Source organism: Neoarius graeffei, chromosome 12, assembly GCF_027579695.1.
Source record: "Neoarius graeffei isolate fNeoGra1 chromosome 12, fNeoGra1.pri, whole genome shotgun sequence".
Lineage (NCBI taxonomy): Eukaryota > Metazoa > Chordata > Actinopteri > Siluriformes > Ariidae > Neoarius > Neoarius graeffei.
In genome coordinates, this window is record NC_083580.1 from 363,119 (window position 1) to 387,641 (window position 24,523).

The 24,523-nt window shown below is 43.3% G+C and overlaps 1 protein-coding gene and 1 long non-coding RNA gene across 2 annotated transcripts; one reads left to right on the forward strand and one right to left on the reverse strand.

The window, feature by feature from the left end:
- Nucleotides 1-686: 686 nt before the first annotated feature.
- On the forward strand, nt 687-17,677 carry larp1 (La ribonucleoprotein 1, translational regulator). Its single transcript, XM_060935282.1, has 19 exons — nt 687-1,205; nt 6,076-6,137; nt 6,308-6,373; nt 7,077-7,227; nt 7,756-7,890; nt 8,036-8,188; nt 8,341-8,500; nt 8,743-8,887; nt 10,406-10,583; nt 10,698-10,855; nt 11,097-11,450; nt 12,046-12,169; nt 12,274-12,479; nt 13,937-14,043; nt 14,278-14,435; nt 14,555-14,699; nt 14,952-15,061; nt 15,156-15,283; nt 15,409-17,677. The coding sequence occupies exons 1-19, from the start codon at nt 941-943 to the stop codon at nt 15,559-15,561; spliced, it is 2,958 nt and encodes a 985-aa protein (XP_060791265.1). The 5' UTR covers nt 687-940; the 3' UTR covers nt 15,562-17,677.
- A 774-nt stretch (nt 17,678-18,451) lies between these two features.
- On the reverse strand, nt 18,452-23,027 carry LOC132894828 (uncharacterized). The gene is made up of 3 exons (XR_009655680.1): nt 22,938-23,027; nt 18,657-18,707; nt 18,452-18,559 (listed from the first exon to the last, which is right to left on the reverse strand). It is a non-coding gene; the product is annotated as an uncharacterized LOC132894828 (long non-coding RNA).
- Nucleotides 23,028-24,523: the final 1,496 nt, after the last annotated feature.

Below are 24,523 nucleotides of genomic sequence, written 5' to 3' on the forward strand. Positions count from 1 at the left end.
GTAGTCGAAACGCGAGCCGTGTCGGGCTGAAGTGAGCTGAAGCGAGCTGAAGTGAGCTGAAAAAGGGCCATAATTTGTTCCGGGTATAACCCTATTACTCCTGGGCTATATAGCAACACACCACTCATCACCAGGCTGCAAAATCAGTGTGAGGAACACATCTGGATGTGACTGACATCATAAAATGGTCACATGACAATAGTCCTATGTTATAAATCTGGAATTAAAAAAAAAAAAAATTATAGAGTGGTCAGTGCAAAGGGTCACAGAAAATTCTTAATGTCCATTTGGGTCAAAAAGGTTCGGGCAAAATATCTTTATTTCATACTAAAACACTAAAATTTACAAATAACAAAAACATAAAACAGACAAATAGTGATGCTGCCTAGAAATAACTGAAAAGCTAATCGAGCTAGGCAGCAAATCTTTTTATGATTAATTGAAAAAGTCAGACGAGGCACAAATACAATCAAACATTAACAAAAAAGGAAGAAAACAATGAGAAATGAAAATTAAGATGCAAAAACAACAACAGGGCAGCGCCGCTGCAGAGCCGGAAGGAGCTCAGAGGTCAACAAACCCTTCAGCACGTACGGCCACAGCCAGAGCGTGGTGACGTCATCGCGCTGTCAGTGCGTGGAGAGGATTAGCGTACGTACGTAGCGGGCGCGTTCACATCTCCTCCGTCGCTGTTGCGTGCGCGCCCCCGGGCGGCTGTCGCGTGGTGCTGATCGCTGAGGGGAGAATTAGGCCGAGAGCTTCACTGCAGGATTTATTAATAATTTTTACAACATTTTACATGTTTTAATGAGAATCCGCCATTCTGCGGCTCAGAGCGAAGCCGAGTGGAGCAGGAGCGAAGGAAGAGACACACAAGAGGGACTTTTTGTGGTTTAAGTTGGACAGCACGTTCACGTTGGGCGAAAGGAGGACCGGAGACATGGCCACTCAGGTGGAGACTCTCCTGCACAACAGCACCACCACCAACCCCACTCCGCTCCTGCAGCAGGAGGACCTCCAGCCGCCCGCCGGACACGGAGCGCTCACCGCGGGGCCGAGCTCGAGGCAGGCCGGAGAGGAGCGCAGTCTGCAGGGGAACGAGACCGGGGAGGAGAAGAAGGAGTTCAGAGAGGCGCCTCCGCCCAAAGTCAACCCCTGGACCAAGAAGCTCAACTCGGTGACGGTGAACGGACAGACCGGGCACGGTGAGCCGCCGAACACTTCCCTCTGTACTCCGGTTACACACACACCGCTGCGGTGGAGAGAGAGAGAGAGAGAGAGAGTCAGTCCATCAGGCAGCTGTCACAAGTCCGCTAGCATGCTAACTCCGCTAACGCCCCCCCACACACAGACAGAGACCGTGAACGCGAGCGCGATGCCCGGCCACATGCAGACCTTCTGTTTTGACTAATCATCACTTTTAGTCGGCTGTTCTTTATTCGCATTATAGAAGCGTTATGTTGTTTGTTTGCCTCCTGTGTGTGTGTGTGTGTGTGTGTGTGTGAGGGAGATCCTGAGGTAAATGTGTATGAACTGTTATTGATGGCACGCGCATTTGCTTGCGATCCGCCCTTTAAAGCGGAGTGCCGCATTCTGACTCGAAGCCGAGTTTGTGCTCTGTGTGTTTTCGCTCGGAGTTTCTGCGCTGCTTCGGGTTCAACGCGTCTTTAAGAACCGTGTATTGTGTGAAGGCTAGCTAGTGGATGCTAACCGCTAATCCAGTCACCCTGGCCTGTCTCGCGCTGTGTGCTAACAATGGCGGACGGGCCTACACTCGGGCTAACGTGCTAATCCTGCTCAACTGCTCACATGCTAATTCTGCTAAACGAAACGTGTTAAAATTTAACTTATTTTTGTTCCAGTTAATAATGGCTTGTTGCCACGAGCGCGGGGTTTTGTCACATTTTGCTGAAACTGCGATGCTAACGAGGGCTGTTAGCGGTGTAAAAGGACCCGGATGAACTCCACGTGTTTCTCCCTGGCTGGTTCGGGCCGGAGTTCCTCCACACAACTCGCGCTTCAGGCAGCAGGATGAATAATTTGAGACGCGAGTTTAGTTTCATAGTGGATTTGGTGGTACGTTAGTAGCTTGGCAATCTAAACCCTTCGAAACGACTAATCTAATGCTAGCTGATTAGCCTGTAGCTTTAGCCTGACACATCATGTGTTCTGTCCTTTAGCATGAGCGGGTTTATAGCATTCCTGTGTGGGGGGGAGGTCTGTTATAACGTGGGAAATGAGTTAAAACACGTGTGTGTGTGTTTAAGTAAGTAAAATAGCTGCGTTAATGTTTTTTCTCCCATCATGCTCCTGTACACTGAGCCTGTTTCAGCCATGTGACTGAGCAAAAATCCTCAAGTTTAGGGATGATTTTGTGTGTGTGTGGTATAAACTCTGCTGATGTTTGCTCAGTTAAACATCTGCCTCACACACATGATGATGATGATGATTGCTCAGTAATCTGAAACATTTGTATTGAACACATTTCAGTGTTGTCTGATTTATACCACACTGCTGCTGAGTTCTGGACTCTGATTGGTCAGAAGGTGCTGATTAATTCTCTATAACAGCAGCTCAGACTGTCGTGCAGCCTCAAATCACAGGGTTAGATTAATATATTATTCACAGGAACATTTCATTTTTTTTCCTGTAAGGAGAAGTGTGTGTGTGAGTGAGTGGAGTTTTTGGAAGGAGTCTCCAGTGTCAGTGCTGTGTAACAGTCAGAGGTGAAGCTGGAACTGTAAATTCTTTGATATCTTCAGGACAGAGTTGGTTACACTTCTTTACAGTTTTTCAGGAACATGGAACAAAGTGCAATTAAAAATTTTTTTTTTTAAACCTTATTAACTTGAGAGTAAAGAGGCTGGTGAGGGGACGGCTGTTTATAGCTGCTATAATTTAAGTGACGGCATGAAATAACTTGTTTCATAAAATTAAACTTTAACACTAAATGGATAAAGTATAAATTGTAATTGTGGTGTAAGAAGAATTAAAAAAAAAAACGCCATGTGCTGTTTATAGAGTATTACTCAGGGTGAGGGAGAATGGTGGTGTTTCAGAGCTGATATTTACAGCAGAGTGTAAACCCGGCTTTTCATTTGACAAATATTACAGAGGTGTGTGTGGTGACTACAGCACTGACCCCAGACCTGATTAAACATTTCCACTCCAGCATTCTCTCGGTCTCTTTGTCTGTCTTCCAGTGAAATGTACAACACACTATACCTGTGCCAACCGCTGTGAGTGATGTGATGCACACTGTACAGGTTTTACTTTTTTTTAAAAAAAGTCTGAAATCAAAAATGGATTATCCTTTAAAAAAATTGTTTAGTCTTGGCTGAGGTGGGAGCGTCAGTCTGTGGATAAAGATGAGACATGGAAATAAACCGATGTTCACACAGATGCATTGTGTGTGTTATTTACTGTTGATTTAACAGAAGTTCATAAGTTTTACTCTTGCTATACACAGATGTAACTGTATGTGTGTATCTGATCATAAACATGGCCACAGAGCAGCAAGTGACTGCGTGAACACAGTGATGTCATTGTGTTAGATCAGACTCTGGAGGATGTCATTAAAAGCTGTGTTTTGAGTCTCAGTGAAGGAAAAATGCAGAAACTCTTCAGCATGGCCAAGAGATTCTCCAGGGTCTGATCTAGGTTGGACTCTGCTGTTTAAAGCAGCAGCGTTGGATTCTGGAGCAGTTCAGCATTGATCAGATTCTGTGCTCCACATGAAGTGAAATTAAACTGCTAACACATTATTAGCTACAGTACAGCGGACAGAGTAACGACCCAATTAGCAGCTGAGATAAACAGAGTCCTACTACGTTCATAACCCTCACAGAACTGGCATGACGTTTTTCAAAAATGTATGTTTTCCTGTCCAAGCGAAAATGATGAAACTGAGTTTTAAGTGTTCTCCACCTCAGAGGGTGTTTTTGGAAAAGCTCCAGTGATGCAAAACATGGAGAGCAGGAGGAAAATCAGAAGCAGGAAAAAAAAAAAAAAAACAATGCTTTCAGAAATATTGATGTGTGGGTGGGGCCTGAGACAAAGCTCTGGCAGAAGAGTTCGTTTGTAGGCTGTGATTCGGCTCATAACACCGATTTATACTTGTTGTAAACGACTAATACACACAATCTCGCTGCACACATCCTGGGCTTGCTTGATGTGTCACAGTTGCATCCTCAGAAATGAGCGTGACGCGTCAGAGCTGTGAAACACGAGCGTAAACGGGGGGGGGGCAGTATAGCACCATGTGATGCTTTACGCAACTGAAGACTAAACAAACTAATGCTGTGTCTCCAATCACGTTTATGAACACAGTTACTGAACTCTGTCACGAACTGGATCTTCTTTTACAGTCAGTGTATGAATTTTAAAACCGACAGAACGGTTAGTGTGTGAGAAATGACTAAATATTTTACAGTTCCGCTCAGGGGTCCCTTTTAATCCTCCACATGTACATAAAGTAAGCAGTGAGTGTGAGCAGTGCTGATGCATGTGCACCCTTACACCACATATATTCTCTCCATGATTCCTGTCACCTGTCTGCTCTCACACTTACAGCTGATCCACCAGCCTGCTGACGTGTGTGTGTGTGAGAGGGAGATATTGGTTGAAGCATCCACCCTGTTCTCATTTATCTGACTGTGTGTATGGGCCAGGCAGATATGGTGTTCACTGATGTGTGTTGGTGTTAATCACTCTGTATGTGGTGTGAATGCGTTACGTGGCAGTGTGAAATGATCTAATAAAGATGGCATTGTGAGCACTGTAAAAATGAGAGAAATTAATTTTACTGCATTACGTAGTGGAGGTTTTTTTTTTTTTTTTTGGAAGCTTGTTAGTGTGCGGTGTGAACAGTGGAGGTGAGAGTATTGAGCCCTGAGGGACACTGGAGCCAAATAAACCCCAGAGAGAAGTGTCACTGTCACTCACGCCCACGACACATGCAGCAGATATTAGGGATGTAGATGGATATTAGCACATCATTTAACTGTGTGAGGAGTCAGAATTCATACATCATCTCTGACGCCATTTCTGACGGTGTTCTGCTGAAATGTTAGACTTGTAAAAGTTTCTGGAGCCAGTCGTGAGATGTGACAGAGAAGACATTTCTGTGAACATCCAGTTCAACTCCATTAAATGTTAAACTACAGTGGACACACCTCGGGTGTGAGGAATAAAGGAACATGCACACGACTTTTATTTTTGTGTTTTTCTTTCGCGGTCTCGTGTGTGTGTGTGTGTGTGTGTGTGTGTGTGTGTGTTCGTCTGAGATTGTTGTTAGTGTGATATCTGGAGAATGAGTGTTTGAATGTTTATATGAGATTATCTCTGTAACCAGCAAATGAAGCAGAACTGATGCAAACAGGGTCGAGGTCACAGCAAGGTCAAATGTCTAACTTTAAAAAAAAAAAAATTAAAGTAGATTCCTTCCTGTTTGAAGTGTAACAATATTTGAGTACACATTAGGAACAAGAAGGACTAGATATGTTGGAGGCGCCCACCATCCACACTGCTGGCGTTCAGTAAAACTTATTCATTGGTCTAGTAAATGACACACACACACACACACACACACACACACACACACACACACACACACACCCCTGTACTGACTATCAGATTATTATAAAAATGGGTTATTGTTGAGTTTATTAATATTTCCACTCAAACTCTGAAACAGAACTTTATATTCAGACGAGCACGAGAGCGCCATCACACTGAGCTCTGCTTCAGTCTAACTGTAGGAGGATAACGGCATATTGTTAGTTTTCGTATTATCGTGTTTTTAATTTCTCTCCCAAATGATTATTAAAATCTATAATATGTAATACTAAAATTAGAAGTCACATGACTCCTGGAGTGCGATTAGAATAAACAGCTGCATTTCAGAGTGATGAGTTAGTGATTACTGATTAGGGGTGTGTGTGGGTCAAGTACTAGTTAACCTCGGCTATGTGCAGTGTTCAGCTGGCTGAGTGAACGTGGTGAAACACTACAATACATCAAACTCAATGTTAGTATTCAAATGTGTAAAGTATTTTATAATGTTTGTGTTTTCAGAGCAAACTGGACCAGCAAAAGTGGTGAGAGCAGGAAACCCCCGATCCAGGAGAGGAGGAAAGGTAACTCTCTCTTATGGATACTCGGGTGTTGTCAGTAGACTTATGTAATTATGTTTCTAAATTAGGGAAGTGTCTAAGCAGCTCATGAATGTGTGACATTACTGCTTGTAGATCATGAGTGCTGTGTGAAGCATGATGTATTACTGTGTGTGTGTGTTTTTGAAAAAAAGGTTGGAGATTTTGGAGATGCAACCAACTGGCCGACACCCGGAGAGATCGCCACCAAGGAAGTGCAGGTCAGTCTCGATAGGAAGTGATGATCTCATCTCATTATCTGTAGCCGCTTTATCCTGTCCTACAGGGTCGCAGGCGAGCTGGATCCTATCCCAGCTGACTACGGGTGAAAGGCGGGGTTCACCCTGGACAAGTCGCCAGGTCATCACAGGGCTGACACATAGACACAGACAACCATTCACACTCACATTCACACCTACGCTCAATTTAGAGTCACCAGTTAACCTAACCTGCATGTCTTTGGACTGTGGGGGAAACCGGAGCACCCGGAGGAAACCCACGCGGACACGGGGAGAACATGCAAACTCCGCACAGAAAGGCCCTCGCCGGCCACGGGGCTTGAACCCGGACCTTCTTGCTGTGAGGCGACAGCGCTAACCACTACACCACCGTGCCGCCCTAATCCCATTATATCATGTAATATTGTTACATGCACGATATTATACTCAGAGCTGATTGCCTTTTATCTTTTGCATATTTTTCCCCTGATTTTACAGAAAACAGATCATGCAAATATCACCCTTTTTATGCCATTATAGAAAATTAATCAACACTCAATGCCTCAATCAAGAATATAATGCGAGAGTGAGTGAGTGAGCTGTGAATGTTAACATGCCACGGAGTGTGTGATATTTATTTAAAATTACAGACTCATTCAGGTCTTCAAGTAAAACTGATTGTGTGTGTGTCTCTCTCTCTTTTCAGGGGTGTAAGAAGGCGTCAGTGAAGAGGGAGTCTAAAGAGAAGAGAGACAGTGAGGAGACTAAAGAGAACCAGAAGACAAAATCAGATGATTCAGGAGAGGAGAAAAACGGAGAGGAAGACATGCACAAGAACAACATTCACAAGAAGAAAGGTGTGTGTGGCAGCAGCGGTAGTATCAGGGGTTGCACTCTACATGTTCAGTGGTGTACGTAGATAAGTGCAGGGCCACGTCACTAACCAGCCGGAGTTGCTGTGGAGCTGCACTGCCACCTGCAGGAGAAGTCCAGAACTGCATGTTGATATAATGCTCTACTGCTTCTCCTTGTTGTGCTTTCCCTTCTCCTTGTTCCAGGCACCCCTCATTGCAGAACCAATAGTCCCTGTGGTTGAACCTGATATAGTTCTTCCTACCTGGACTTAAGCTGAAAGAACAGGGGTGGAGTGTGTTTCAGGCTGGATAAGTGTGTTTTTAATGTGGTGTTTCCTGGTGTGCGCTGTTGTGTGGTTTAGGGGTAAGGGTTGTAGGAGTTGGATCAGATCCAGCTCCACCCCCTGGACTTTGTTCTGCAGTGAGGACCTTGTTCATGTTGTTCCTTCTTTTTCTTTTTATTGTAATTATTAAGATTAAACATGTCTGAATCCAGATATTTCTGATGAAGAGCTTTCTCTCTATAAACAGGAAATAAACACAGGTGGGTTCCTCTGATGATCGAGGTGAAGTCTGAGGGACCACGAGAGCGCTCAGCCTCCAGGAACAACGCACGCCAGGGGGAAACTCCCAGAATGCACCATGCCAACAGGAACGACCTCAGAGGTAAGGCGACGTGATCTGTATCGGACACCTTTATTAGTTTAATGGATGATTTTGGTTTTAGTTAAAGTTTTAATAGTATGAAGCTGTAATGATCGATTAACATTGAAATACTACTGTGTGTGTGTGTGTGTGTGTGTGTGTGTAGACTGGCACAGTGGGAAATATGAACGTGATCAGTTCAGAGATGATCATGATGAGGTTTCGAGTGTGAAAAGCGAGGGAGCGCCGTTCAGAGGAGGGTTCAGAGGACGAGGAAGGGGGCGGGGACGTGGAAGAGGACGAGGACGAGGAGGACGAGGTGTGTGCGTGTATCAGATATTTTATAATGCACGCACATCTCTGATGTGCACTGATTTTATGTAAACTGTGTTGAATAGTACCATAAACACAGCAGGTGAGAGTTGAGGCTGTGATGGTGTGTGTGTGTGCGTGCACCCCCATCCCCTACAGGTCAGTATGACTATCAGTATGGCTACAAGTACGAGGGGAAGGACGGAGTGTACAACCCCAAATACACGCAGTCCGTGACCTATTACTATGACAGTGTGAGCAGCACTGAGTTATACAGTGTGGACCAGGACCTGCTGAAAGAGTACATCAAGAGACAGATGTGAGCACGCACACACCCTCTACACTATACACACTGTGATATGATGTAATGAAATTTACTGATGTGTGTTAGACAGCTGTAGTGTGTTTTTACTCTTGCTCAGTAACAGTTGTACTGAATGTGTGTAGTGGACATGTGATAAACTGAATTTATTACTGTTTAGTTTCTCATGGCCGTAACCGACAAATCTGTCATAAAAACGAATAGTAAGTGTGTGTGTGTGTGTGTGTGTGTGTATACAGAGAGTACTACTTCAGTGTGGGGAATCTGGAGCGGGACTTTTTTCTCAGGAGGAAGATGGATGAAGGTGGCTTCCTGCCTGTAGCCCTGATTGCGAGCTTTCACCGTGTTCAAGCGCTCACTACTGACATCCACCTCATCACCGAGGTAACGCTACTGACCTCAGGTTCCATCATGATGATGCTCTCATTCATCACAGATGAGTCCAGAAGTGCACAAGGAAGAATTTAATACTGAACTTTATATTGATCCTGCACTAAACTCTTACACTGATCTGTTTATAACACAGTGACACTGTTTACAGCAGTACATTGGGTTGAATAGAGAACAATAGACACAGTGGAGTGTACTGTTTGCAGGGATGAGAGTTTTCTGCTTTTCGGCGGATTTCCGCTTTTTCTGAGTAAAAATCAACCTTTTTATATTATGCCAAATCCGTTGATTTTTTTTTTTTTTTTTTTCATTTATTGAGGGGGGTTGGGGTATGTTCCTTCATGATACTCAAGCGTAATTCATTCCTATGATGATGTTACATGTTTACATTTTCGCCATCTTTAGTCTCGCTAAGTCTCGCGGTAGAATGCATGTTATCTACAATGTAATTGGCCAAAACATCACTGGCGAGAGCATGATAGCCAGTCATAACAGTTCTTACAAGAGTGTGGGAGAGAACAAAAGCCAATCATAACAGTTCTTACAAAAGTACCGCATCTGTTCTATTTTATCGAAACTTGCACATGTTCATCGTTGCTGCTCTTCGAAAATACGTTTCTCTTTCGTATCGGCTTTTTTACTCAAAATACCGAATACAATTGACAAGCGAGACGAAGCGAAGGTACGTGAAATCGATGCTGGTATAAAAAACAGAGAGAGGACTGACAAGCTCTTGTCTTTGGCCAAAAAGCTGAAGAAGTCGTTGAAATGATTAAATGAAAATGAGAAGTGACTGTGAACTATAAATAATTGTATAAAGTGTACACAGACATTATCCCATAAACTTAGCATTCGTTTGATTTAATACGTTGAGCATGTATATGATGGTCAGTAAATCTGAATTAATGCTGACAGTTTTGAAAACTTAAATATTTCAAAAGACTTTTTGAAGGAATCATATGCAACTATTGAGGACATGGGGAGAAAAAGTCAGTCACCCTAAAATTTTATTTAATATATGAACATTTTGATAATTAATAAAACTTAAGTTTAATGTGAATTTAGTTTGTCGTTTTTGTTGATCATGAATCATAACCATACCCTTGAATGTAGAATGTGATTTTATCTTGAATTCAAACAATACTCCTATTGATTTGAAACATATTTTCATGTAAATATATAAAAAAGACAACAGATATATATATATATATATATATATATATATTTTTTTTTTTATTATTATTATTTTTTTTTTTAAATCTACTACAGCTCAGATTGCAGGGCAAGTGGTTTGTAAGGCCTTATTTTTCAAAATTTTCCGGGGGGACATCTTGTTTTCTGCTTTTTTGATGACCACCCACTCTCATCCCTGGTTTGTGTACATGTTGATGTTTTTGTGACTCTGGATCTGTAACTGAAGTCCTTCATTTTAGTTAGTTACTGCAGCACACCTAAACTGGCAACAGGTGAAAGGTGATCAGTCATACCTTATTAAACTGTGTTTTTTTTCAGGCTCTAAAGGACAGTAAGGAGGTGGAGATTATTGATATGAAAATTCGGTGTAGAGAGGATCCAGAGAAATGGCCTCTTCCTGGGTTAATGCTTCCTGAACACACACACACTGACTTCTCCCAACTCATCCACTGCCCTGAATTCATCCCCCGCAGCACAGCTGACACACCTCACACAGGTATGACACACTCAGCACTTCGCACGGTTACTGTCCCGTGTCTAATTATATGATAAAACTGTGTGTGTAACTAGCTGAGCTGAGTCCAAAGTGTGTGTGTGTGTGTGTGTGTAGGTTCTCCTCATATGCCATCCTCAGCTGAACAGAAACAGGAGGAAGTGTGTAACCTGAAGACGATGCCAAAGGGTTTATCAGCGAGTCTCCCTGATCTCGACTCGGAGTGCTGGATAGAAGTGAAGAAGCGGCCACGCCCCTCACCAGCCAGACCAAAAGTACATACACACACTGCACTATGTGTTGGTGCACTACTTGGTGCTCATGATCCTTTAGTGTAGAAAACAGGGAGTAGGATGTTATTTACAATACGGCCCAATAATTGAAACCCAGGAAACAGAACATGGCATGCATACACTTCCATAAAGTTAGCCTATAGCACCTCCTGCGGTACATTCTGACCCTTTCTCTCTCCGTCTGTGTGTCTGTCCCACTATCCCCCTCTGTGTGGGGCGTCAGAAGCCGGAGGACCCTCGGAGTGCCCTTACTGCAGGGGATCAGGATGAGCCTGAGGAGCTGGACTTCTTGTTTGATGAGGAGATGGAGGCGATGGATGGGCGGAGGAACACCTTCACCGAGTGGACGGATGACGAGTCAGATGGAGAGATCGATGATCACGATGTCAACAAGATCCTGATCGTGACTCAGACGCCACCGTATCTGCGCAAACACCCTGGGGGCGACCGGACGGGCAACCACGTCTCCCGCTCCAAACTCACTAATGAGCTCGTTAAGGTCATTAACGATGGGCTGTTCTACTATGAACAGGACCTGTGGCACGACACGTACGAGCCCGAGTACGCTACCATCAAGGTAATAATCATAATCATGAAGCTAAAAATCAGCCTAACGTCCTGCTGAGAGCTTTAGGGAGTGTGTAGAACAGCCCCCTGAGTGATCAGGACCATACGGGTGGGTCCAGAATGATGCAGAAACATGGTAAAGCGCCTGCGTGGCTCTGGGCTGCCTGTTTCACAGTGTGAGTGCTGGATCATCATCCAGACACGTGCACTAGAACGTGTACACGTGCTCTTTAGGCCTTTAGTGATTGTGTTCTGGATGTGGCAGGACTTTGCTCTCTCTGCTTTGTGCAGCTGTTCATTGTGTGTGTGTGTGTGTGTGTGTGCGTGCGTGTGTTATAAAGTAACACCCCCCCTCCCCCCCTTATTTATGTATTTTTTTTGGGGAGCAGTTTTGTCTGAGTGTGTTAAAGGGGTAGAGGGGGGAAATGGACACGCACTTCTCTGGTGAGATTTTATATATAAACCTTTATTATGGATTTCAAATGTGATGCTTATAGACACTACTATACTTCCCTATTTAGTGATTTTAGGATGTAGCCAGTGAAGGTGTGTGCACGCGCAGTTATTTTATACGATGTTACATGATTGTGTCTGTGCATGTGCAGCAAGAGGTGGAGAACTTTAAGAAGGTTCACCTGATCAGTCGTGAGCAGTTTGACTGTTTGACCCCTGAACCCCCCATCGACCCCAACCAGGAAGTGCCACCCTGTCCGCCCCGCCCACAACACAGTGAGTCATGGCGTCATTAAGACTACCTGTTATCAGATTGTGAGACCAAGCTCTCTCTGCGTGTGTGAGAGAGAGATCACTAAGCTGTGTGTGTTTTTTTGTAGTTCCTACAGATGACCTGGCGAATAAGCTGTTCGGAGCGCCGGAGCGATCCATGATGGCACGCTCTCTCCCCACTGCTGTTCCCGACTCACCCGGATACAGAGCGCCACATACTCCTCACACACCCCGCACACCACGCTGCAAACATAACACACACACACCTCGCTTCTACCCTGTCATCAAGGAGGGCCGGCCTGTGGATGCCAAGGTACACGCGCACGCACACAGCATGTGCTATAACAGTTTAAATGTTGCAATGAATAGAAATTTGAACTTGTGGGCAGAGCTGTAAACGGTGCAGATCATTGATTCCTCAGAAGTGTATGGAGTCCGTCTTCGCAGGATTATAGATGAAAGTCTTCCGGATTTACCCGGAAATCCAGATATTTGACAAAACTCTTGAAAATCTCCGGTTTTCTGAATGGAGAAATTTATTTTTCGGACTTTTCGCGTTCCTAGACGCGGCGTAATACTTCGCATCATCCTTACATGGGCGCGGTCCTTAAATAGCCCAAACATAGTTCATTGATTAAAGACAGGTGTTCTTTGTTAACGGCGCGCGAGCCGGAGCTTGTTAGGCGTGCAGGACTGACACCGTTCTGCGCAAGCGCAACACAATCGCACTAGAAAGCGTGTTCAAGCTGCCGGTGTAGCTGCAGTCTTTTTAGTTGTGAATTACGAGTATTTCCTCTTGTGTTAATAATTCGCCATGTCAAAACTTTCCTCCTTCTTTCGACGTGAAGAGAGGTCAGCAATTTATTATATATTTTTTTTTCCATCAAAGTTGCATTTTGTGGCTTCGAAGCTAAGTTTTAGTGCCGTTTCTAGAACACATCATCAAGAAAACGTGGAAGAAACAGCAATAATGGAAGAGCCGGTTTCTAAACCGCCTAAAACTAGCAATGGGAATTATTTTTTTGTTACAGAATGCACTCAGGCTGCCAGTCAGTGTGTGACACACACACACACACACACCTGAAAAATCCTAGCCACGCCCCTGATTTACATGAGAAATTTGGTATTCATTGGTGTTTAAATTTACAGACAATACGAACTAATGTAAACACCTGGCTTCAACTCGCATAAATCTGAATTGGAAATGTTTAGTTCACTTTAGCTTCTGCAAACGCACAGCTCTACTAAAAGATTGATAAACGAGGCTCAGCGTCCCCAACATTGAAACCTGAAAGCTTTAGAAACTCTAACAGACCTTTACTGTTTAACAGCACTGTTTTGGGATTTTGCTGAGTTTACCTTCAACTGTCTGATTTTTTTCTTTTTTCAAAGTAATGAACTGTGTAGCAGGAAAATCACCGCGTTTTCTAAACGCACTCCTGAAAATTACTCATTAACTCGGGGAATTAAATTTGATATTTTTGACATGTGAATCATTAATGTACATGAAAGAAAAGTTATAACTTGTTTCAGTGAAAATAAGCACTAAAATGCACTAGAATGCAGGGGTTTGAGTGTTATGTTGTTAAAATTTTTTCGCCCCCCCCCCCCCCCACACACACACAGTCTTAGTTTGACTTTCAAAAGTTCAGGATTTTTTTTTCTTTGCTCCACTTTCATCTCTACAGGATGGGGCACGTTACATCATGGTGTGATATCAGACAAAAGACATTTCTCTCTGTTTATGTACGTATAAACCGTGTGTTTCAGACGCCGCGCAAAAGGAAGACGCGTCACAGCTCAAATCCACCAATGGAGTGTCACGTCGGTTGGGTGATGGACTCGCGAGAACATCGATCACGGACTGCGTCCGTCAGGTATCACACACACAACCGTCATTGTGCACTAACGCACACTTCTGTGTTGTAATTAATGAGGTGTTGCGTTCATGTCATGTCAGTTCTGTTACCATAAAAACGGTATATTTTTGAGTCTGTTGAGATTTAGACCAGTTTCACACCACGTGTTTCTGAGTCGTTCTTTCCACCAGTGTGAGTTGCTACACGCACCACATTTAACTCTTGTCTGTCACCATCCTGTGTGTGTTTTAGCTCTAATGCGAGTCCTTCTGAAGGTACGGCAGCGTTGGGGAACATCGGCTGCACTCCTCAGTCTCTCCCAAAATTCCAGCATCCATCACACGAGCTGCTGAAGGAGAACGGCTTCACACAGCATGTCTACCACAAATACAGACGGCGCTGTCTCAATGGTACACACACACACACACACACACACCTGTTATTTAATGTCCAGAAACCCTTTCCTCATGATCAGAACCAAAGTGTGAGATGTGCAGAAAAGTTTTAACTTTCTCTCTCTCTCTGTCAGAACGTAAGCGGTTGGGGATTGGTCAGTCTCAGGAGATGAACACACTCTTCCGTTTCTGGTCGTTCTTTCTGCGTGATCACTTTAACAGGAAAATGTATGAGGAGTTCAGACAGCTGGGAGTCGAGGACGCCAAGGAGGGTTACAGGTACAGAGACTCCGCCCACTCATCCCTCATCACACTGTGTGTGATTTAGAATTTTGATATTTTCCTGTAGGAGAATAAAGCACTGATTAAACATTAAACTGAAGAAATATATTAAATAAATGTGAGTGTATTGCTGAGTGATCGGATGATGGAAGTCTGAGGGCAGGTTCTGTAACACAGCGCACAGCTTCCACCCCAGATACCTGTTATACATGTTTAAAGTTGCTCTGTGTGTGTGTGTGTGTGTGTCAGGTACGGGTTGGAATGTCTATTCCGTTATTACAGTTATGGTCTGGAGAGGAAGTTCAGACCCGAAATCTTCAAAGACTTCCAGGAGGAAACCATCAAAGATTATGAAGCAGGTAACATACATGCACAGCACGCACTCACTCTCTACACCTCACTCATTCATTCAGAGTGAACACACTAATGCACTACCTGTGTGTGTGTGTGTAGGTCAGCTGTATGGTCTGGAGAAGTTCTGGGCTTTTCTCAAATATTCTAAAGCTAAGAATCTGGAGATCGACTCCAAACTGCAGGAGTATCTGCGTAACTTCAGACGCCTGGAGGACTTCAGAGTTGACGTAAGTGCATCTGTGTGTAAGACGCATGTCTCACTGTTCTTTCTCTTTGTCTTCCTGCCCGTCTGTCTCTTGTGGTCGGTGTGTGTGTGTGTTAAATCCTCTCTTTTCTGTTGTTTGTTCTTCAGCCTCCTATAGATGAAGGTCGTAAGCGTCACTCCTCCAGTGGTGATGGGCGTCGCCATCACCTGTCTCAGTCCTCTGCTCGCCATGCCCACACACCTGACCACGCCCTGGAGCCAAAGCCTGGCCCCTCCCCTGCCGCTGACTCTGGCCAGTGATCCACTGAGTGAAACCAACGCCGCCATCCTCACCATTACCTGCCCGTTACCCATAATCCTCTGGGGTCCAGCTGCTCACGCATGTGTCACGGTGTGGACTGTGCGCCATGGTGCGGAGGACGGATCGAGTGCCTCCCTTCAGACGTGATTTATTTTGACATTTTTACACCCGAGAGGCTGCTGAAGGGGAAACTGTTCCACTCCTCAGTTTTATTCTCATCATTTCTTTATTTTTATTTGGACATCACACTCAGCGTGACCTTTGACCTTTCCAGCCTGGACCCGTATGATTGGCTGAGAGTTGGGTGGTGATGTTTGTTTTGGGTTTGAGCTGTTTTGACTCTGCTTGCTGTTAAATGAAGAGGGATGAAGACTGAAAGTTGGAGCCGAGCCTCAGAACATTTCTCATCACTCTCTATTTTTCCACAGTTGCCTTATTTTACTGAGTTTTTCTGCTTATTGTGCGCTGGACACCTTAAACCCCTCCCCTGTCCACCATCACCCCTTCCCCCACATGTGCTGTGGGCGGTGCCTCCCCTCATCTGTGTCTTCCGTGTGCTTTGTTCTGGACCGTAAGCGTCCTCTCACTGTGTTTGTGTCCGTGTTGACGCCCAGCGTCCGTACTTCATCACAATTACTTGAACGAGAGGAGAGGAACAGGTGAGAACATCTGATCATGCTGCAGGTGCTCAAGAACTTTAACATAAGATGGAGGAATAAAAACAAAATCTAAACCCCCCTTTAAACACAGAGCTCCAGATATTAACTCACCTGAGAAACCACACCCCTTTTTCTCACATGCCTGATGGATGGGCGGAGAAATGAACTGGGCGTTGCTCTCCACTCCTCAAACAGAAGTATGACTCCACCCTTAAACAGGCCCCGTCCACTTAATCCTGAAAGATTATCCAGAGGGACGGACAGAGGGGGCATGGCCTCACCCAAGACCAGAACACGCCCCTGTATTTTCTGATTAATTATATTCACCTTGTGTACAATATTTTTAGTTTTATTGTCCCTGATTTTTTTTAACACCTTTTAATTTTTCTGTATTGTAGCTATGCTAAAATTCAGTGCCATGTGAGAAAAATAGGAACATTATATAAATAACTGCAGCTCTTCTCACATTTACATATTAAACACTTAGAGCTAAATTGGTTAACAAGCTCGTTTTTGAGCAAAGTTCATCTTGAATGAAATTCTTTGTTCTAAATTAGTTTCTTCAATTTTTGAATGAGGAGGAGGAAAAAAGGTCACACTTTTTTAATTTCTAAGTTTAGTTATTCTTTTTATTTTAACCACAGTGGGTTAAATTTATGTTAAGGGACAATAAATAATGAACTGGTAATTAACAGCATTATTCCATAAAGCCATAGATATTTAAGGTAAACCGCTGTGTGAGGGTGTTAGTGTTAATATTTCATCACTCGTGAAAATGATGAGGGGGGAAATGAACAAAAAAAATCCCCCAAATGTAAAATACTTGAATGAATGTGTATGATATCAGTGAATATTCTCGCGCTCTGCTCTGTAGGCTGATGTGATTTGGCTCTTAGTGTCATTTGTAATTTGTAGTACTTTTTGCTTTTCCTTAATGAATAAAAAAAAAATATATAAAATGGACTAAAAAAAAAAACCTTAAACTGTTTGTTTGTTGTTTTACACTGGCTGTGTGCGCTCTGCTGCCCCCTGCTGCTAAACACAGGAATGCAGCCGAGTCTCATTTCAGCAGGTACAGAGAGGGTTCTCACTGCAGAACCCAAAGTCCCGGGGTGGACTCGGACCTGATCACGTGTGTGTTATGGGTAAATACCTGGAGTGTTTGTGGTGCTGTGAATTGATCGGATTTCAGGTGAATGTTAATTGGTTGAGTTGAGGAGGCGTGTCCTGTACAGTAACACTTTCCTTCATTACGTCCTTGACTTCATGTCTTTGCTCCGCCCTTCCTCTCTCCTTTGCCCCCACTGACTCGCGTGTCTGTGTTCAGATCCCCGCCGGCAGCAGAACAATAAATAAACCAGAACGCACACTTCCTGCTGTAACGCCTGTGTCCTCTGTTATTTCTCTAAATAATTAATTTATTATGCATTCTGAATTAAAGAGCTGTATTCTGTAATCCAAGTCTATTTACTTTTTATTGCTGTGTGAATTAAAAACCAAATCGCATCAATTTTTATCTTCAGTTCAAAAAGCTGATTAATAATTTGGGAAGAAAAAAAACATTTCAGGATGAAGCGATAAAGGAGAGAGAGAGATCTGTAAATGTTTATCAGTTTCATTCTCATCCCCACAGCAGTTTTTAGTCGCTTTAGAGCGACTGAGTCCTGCTCAGATTGTGTGCATGTGTTTCTCAGCGAGGGAGAGTCTGCACCTTTTTCTCTCTCTCTCTCTCTCTCTCTCTCGGTGGTTGAGAACAAAGGTTGTGCTGGGCTTCACCCCACATTCAGCAGCAATAAGACCGAATATCACTGTACTTGAGGCTGTGCTCAAGATGAGAGCGGTTTCGATTATAAAGAGTGAACACATGCAGTTATTTTCATCACATTAATTTCAAAACAAATCCTCAGTTTAAAGTCAGGAATTTTTAAAAATGGAACTCTTTCTATCTCATTAAAAAGTCTTTTTGAGACACTTATTTTTAAACCACTTTTAAAATGAACTGTTCACACACTTTATTATTCTAAAATCTCCAGGAAGACCATTCCATTGTAAATAATAAAGGAAATAATTAAGACAAATTAACTGTTGCATAAAAGACTTCATTTTCTTCTTCAGCTGGAGCGTTGGTCTAAAGAAGAGCAAAAATAACCCATTTAAATACTGAACGCTTCTCCCCCCCCCCCCCCCCCCCCCACACACAGATGTTTCCTCTTCCTTTCACATACAATTGTCATTTTATTATTTATTTGTTTGTTTTTTTAAACTAAAAATATCATCTGGAGACTGAGGTTGGGTTCAGTGTGTGAACTCTCAGAATTCAGCTGGTGTTCAGTGGAATCTGTAAAGTAAGAGACTTTTACTAATTCAGTGAAAATGTTATAATGAGAGCAGGTGTGTGTGGGTGTGTTTAATGCAGTAATTATAAAGGTATTTACCTGATTTCTTCCTGAATTGCACTTCAGCATTTGCCACACTCTCCATCCTCTCTGAATAGAAACACAGAAAATAAATCCAGTTAACTTCTCCTCACAGCTCATGGGAGTAAATGACACACAAGAACCACAATAGTAATAATGAAGAGATACGTTTATAAATAAGTAAATAATTTTAGAAATAAGTAGATATTAAATCATCACATTAAAGTCAGTGAATGAATGGAGCTGACTCTAAAACTGGAGATGTCATGTGATAAGTTTGTTTAGGCTAAAAGATTTGATGTGCGTGTGTGTGTGAGAGAGTCTATCCATCTATTATCTGTAACCACTTATCCTGTACAGGGTCGCGAGCTGGAGCCTATCCCAGCTGACTACGGGTGAAAGGCGGGGTTCACCCTGGACAAGTCGCCAGGTCATCACAGGGCTGACACATAGACACAGACAACCATTCACATTCACACCTACGCTCAATTTAGAGTCACCAGTTAACCTAACCTGCATGTCTTTGGACTGTGGGGGAAACCGGAGCACCCGGAGGAAACCCACGCGGACACAGGGAGAACATGCAAACTCCGCACAGAAAGGCCCTCGCCGGCCACGGGGCTCGAACCCAGGACCTTCTTGCTGTGAGGCGACAGCGCTAACCACCAGAGGTGGGACAAAGTCACTAATGTGCAAGTCACAAGTAAGTCTCAAGTCCTACCACTCAAGTCCGAGTCAAGTCACAAGTCAAGGCACTTTTGACCAAGTCAAGTCCAAGTCCAAGTCTCATTTTTTTCCAAGTCCCTAACAAGTCACCATTTATTCTACAGGCAATCAACACATTTTTGATCACAAATGTATTACCTCTCCACACTGCAGTGTATGTCCTCCTTTGCCAGTCACCTTGGATAAAAATGTCTGCTAAATGTAATGTAATGTCAATGATTCATAGAGGCAGCACAAGTAACTACAGTACACCCATTCTTTTCCATTTTAAAATGTTTTAGAGCTTGTGCCCCAAGACAATCAAAGAATCTCAGAGGAGACAATGATTAGTTAGTTAACGTTAGTAAAGCATCCTAAATTTTCAGTGAGTTTAGTTTGAGTGAGTCAGTGTACATCTGAGGCTAAGGGTGTGAGAATGAGTGAAAGTATGACCATTTCCTTAAATTTTTTATTGGAAAATTAGTGAGAAATTAAAACAAAATTCTAAACAAAACTAGTACTGGTACTGTGTAACAAAAATCATTTTCTTTTCATTTCATTCATGTCATTTTTCACATAAAAATGCTTTTCATGTGCATTTTAAGACATGAAACTCAAAGTCCAAGCTAACAGATGATCTGTGTACTTTTAGAATCAAAGAATGGTTTTCCTTCTGAAGTTAGGCACTGTCCCAACATACAACATGACATGCCTTTAACACAATACAACGTGACTTGAGTACGTTTGTGTGTGTGAGAGAGACCAACTAACTGACAAAAAATTCCGGAAATATCTGTTCTCCACTACTGAGAGAGGGATGTTGCATCCAATGACCAAATCTGTTAGTACTGAATTTGTGATGGCTTTTTGTTGTGGGTGGGTAGCAGTGGACTGTGTATCTTTTGCAGTAAGGAATCCAGAAATGGACGGCTGCTCTGTCTCACTTGGGATGATCTTGTTCTTCAGATATTCTGCAAATCTAAACAAGGAAAAAAAATGTAAAATTAGTAGGCCTACTTGTTTTCTGTTTTTAATCATGTAGACATTAACATGTTTTTATCATTTTCAATATCAAAGTCTGAGTTCATTTAATCTGAACATATACTGTGTATAAACAAATAATGTTTAATACAAGCCAGCCAGGATGTTCCCTTAAGCAGTTTAGCTAGACCACAATGCATTCACTAAACACTCGCTAAAATACCGGTAGCCTCAGTAAACACAGAACGTTGTGACGATGTAGCCAGAATCAGAGTCCTCTAGGGCTCTGGCCAGAATGTGAGAATGAAGCCCTGGCAACATTCTAGAGAGCCGTATAATAAAGTAGAATAAACAGTTGTTGTGAATTTCAGAATGTTCAGCGGAATCCTCCAGATCCAAGTTGCGTGCTTTTGGCGAATTTGGTTTCTCGCCAGAGACTAATAAATGCACTGGTAAAGCCACGCTATGTAGAGGCATTGTGGCCCTGTCGTTTGGGTGAGACTGTGGGATAATGCCTCGCGTCAGAGTAGGCTACACTCCAATCTGTCGGGATGTACTGCGCTATAAAACGTCAGCTGAGCTTACATTTTACATAGCCCAAATGGCCCATTATTCACATTGCCTACATGACACCAGAGAGAGGAAGAGAATAGAATTGAATGTCTCTGATGACGTGTAATCCCAGCACTAATAACACACATCGCACAGCGTCCACGACTTGGTGCAGTACGTAGCAAACAGTTAAACGCCTGGTTTAACTTGCATTGCTAGTCATCTCGTCTCAGTGGTTTAAATGCCTTTCATGACAAGCACTGACTTTCCCATTGCAAAGAGCGAACTTCTGTTTTACATACTTAGTTTGCAGCCTGGGTAACTGTTTATTTGATTCACGTTTTATCCTTTGCTGTCCGGTTCTTATCATAAGTCTGTGTCGTTCTGACCAGAGCCTTTATAACAATCTTGTAAACGTTCTCTGCTCTGACCAAATCACCACCTTCTGGCTATGCCTTCCCAATGTGTGTTAACTGGTAGCCTAGCCCACATAATCTAACACTAGACTGAACACAAAAGCAATCCAATAAAAAAAAATCTACTTCACTATTTTATATTCAGCAAAGCAAAACAAATCCTTGACAGCGTTAATACATTAACACATTCCACTTCTAGCCACCAACTAGCCTGTACAGATTCTTGCTACCTGGCTTTGTTACTTACTTGTCCTTATGCAGCCTCAGGTGACGAGCGAAGTTTGATGTGGTTGACTGGCTGTCCGAAATTGTGGCTCCACATGTTCTGCACGTAGCAATGCGTTTGCCCTCTGTATTGGAGTATTCTTTAAATACAAAGGAAATTACGCGGGGAATCATGTTTTTATCCGTCCGTTCATCATTCAGCGTCCTCGTTGCCCATCACCGTTTGGTTTTTCATTTGAACCAGTTGAAGTGCTTGAGCAGGGCCGGAGTGGGCCCTGTTTTCACTCCGGGAGTTTAATTCACATTCAGGCCACTTTGAAATGGAGGAGGAATTTGAGTACATTAAAAAAGATAAAACAAATAACTGTTCTTTCACAATGCTTTTTATTTGGTTTAAATTCAGGTAGTGACAATGCATGTTGTTCGTCGTTCTCTGCATTACTTTAGGGTTAATAAAACTTCCATTACGCGGTAGTTTAATGACCACAAACGTAATGCAGAGACCGACGAACGATTTCATCTGGTATGAGACGGGGCTCCACTTAAAATCGGATGGTGTGTGGCCGCGTGTCTAATCCGCATATACATTTATCTGTGTCACCAACATGTCCCAAAGTTCCTTAGTGAAAATATTTGAAAACACATCCAAAGGACATGCATCTTCAGAAATCGGCATCTTCGGCCCGGGTGTGGGAATGAACTTTTACGTCGGGGGCGAAATCCAGCTGACTGCCACTCCAAATAGCAAAGCAGCGAGTATGGCTGATTGTTTCGCGTTATTTAAGACGAATTACACAACACATTTTTAGTCACATAGTCTTAAAATAACGAAAGCACCCATCTCGCGTGCATTTGAACCAATGCTTGTGCATTACATGCCGCATACGCCTCGAAAATAATGGCAAATCAACAATGCTGGGTACTCAGCAACCGGCAGATAAAGCGTGAGGGCGCATTAGGCAACTCAGAAATGGTTAAATGAAATGTAGGCTAAAGCAAGTGTTCGATTCTGCTTAGAATATTAGCATACGCATACACCTCTTCTAAGTTATATATTTAACAACAATTATTTAACATCAAATATGACTTCTTGGCCTGTGTGTTCATAACCACAATGTGCGCACGCCTGTGGAAATGCACGGTGTGACAGCGAGATGAAATGGGCTGGATGAGGAAATAACGCGCAGCAGCACATTTGGGACCTGTTCATCTAAAACTGTTAATAACTGGGATGTAAAGCAATGTCCGGTTCTTCTTAGAATTAAGACATACACCACATCTATACCGTGTAAATTGCGAGATTTCACATGACATCAAAAAGCTGAATTGACATCGCAAACTATCGACACATTATAGGCCTAGCATAGACTGATAAAATCGACAAACAGGGTTATCATACTCCATATCTTTCGTAACCTACCAGCTGGTCTTGAGAACATATCTGTCAATTTGGCACATTTTGCTGCCACCTTTTTTAAGCTCCGCCCTTTCGGTTCCACCTGGCCTCTTTCTGCCCTCCATCACTGCCGCGCGCTGTTTCGCGCCAATGTTGTTTAAGTTCCCCGCAATACAGAGGAGGAGTCTTGGACCAAACCAACTGCAATAGAGGGGAGGGGAGAATTTCCTTATTTGGTAGCGCCTATTTAATCTGCTGCGATGCTGTCGGCGTCTGGGCTGCCATATGAAAATGCAGAGTGCAGTTGAATTGATGATTAATGCAAGAATAAGATCAGTGACCAAAATTAGTGACAATTATTTTCCCCATGCTCCAAGCAGGCCACCATTGATGGTTTGGGCCGGGGATGGTCCCTGAGTGACACCTAGTGCTAGTGGATTGAGCTGCCGTAGCCTAAGACAAGGAGCTACACCGCATTCAAATAATAACGAGTGTACTTGGATTCAAAATCGGGGGGGGGGGGGAATATTTATACCTGATACGCCAAGTCATTGCAAGCTAAAACTGTCAAGTCCAAGTCAAGTCTCGAGTCAACAGCGTGCAAGTCCGAGTCGAGTCGCAAGTCATTCCTCATCTAGGGATTTCAAGTCTCAAGTCATCAAAATGGTGACTCGAGTCTGACTCGAGTCCAAGTCACATGACTCGAGTCCACATGTCTGCTAACCACTACACCACCGTGCCGCCAGAGAGAGATTGTCTCATTCTGTAAATGTGTTTTTTCCCTGGCTTTCTTCTCCACTTCCTCAGTGGAAGGAGCTACACAGTGATGAAAGGAAGGTGAGGATACTCGATTAAAGAAATGAGACGCAGCCTCAGTCTCTGATCCTCGTCTGTTCCCTGCCTGCAGCTCAACCCCTGGCTCTGGTCCTCATAATCACACCGTCACTATGGACAGAAATATCACACCACAGTGATGCAGGGAATATCACTGTGACTGTAATTCAGCCACAGGTACAGGCAATCTCAGGCAATCACAGGGAATCTCAGGCAAACTCAGATAATCACAGGAAATCTCAGGTAATCAAAGGTCATAACAGGTAATCTCAGGTAATCACAGGCAATCACAAGCAAACTCAAGTAATCACAGGAAAACTCAGTTAAACAAAGTTAAACTCAAGTAATCAGATGCAATCACAGGTAATCTCAGATAATCACAGGCAATCTCAGGCAATCGCAGGTATTCACAGGCAATGACAGGAAATTGCAGGCAATCTCAGGTAATCACCGGTGATCACAGGTAACCTCAGATAATCACAGGTAACCTCAGATAATCACAGGTAATCTCTGACCATCTCAGGTAATCACAGGTCATCTTTGATAATCACAGGCAATCACAGGTAAAACTTTTTCTTTATTTATTTTTCTCCTCCTGTGTAAAGACCACAAGCGGAGGCCATCCACATCGGATCTGCTTTAATATCAACAGATCTTCAATTAAGGTACGTGAATCCTTTCATCATGGCACACCTTCAGCCTGTTCAGTGTGCTGAGTGCAGGATGTTTAGTCATTCTTCCTCTGTTGCTAGCGATAGCTTTATTTGTGATAAATG

What these genes read in the sequence shown, in the direction of transcription:
- larp1 (XM_060935282.1), top strand. Translation starts at nt 941, where the DNA reads ATGGCCACTCAGGTGGAGACTCTCCTGCACAACAGCACCACCACCAAC. An exon ending in GATCCAGGAGAGGAGGAAAG is followed by an intron (nt 6,138 to 6,307) that starts GTAACTCTCTCT and finishes TTTGAAAAAAAG; the next exon opens with GTTGGAGATTTTGGAGATGC. An exon ending in ACATCCACCTCATCACCGAG is followed by an intron (nt 8,888 to 10,405) that starts GTAACGCTACTG and finishes GTTTTTTTTCAG; the next exon opens with GCTCTAAAGGACAGTAAGGA.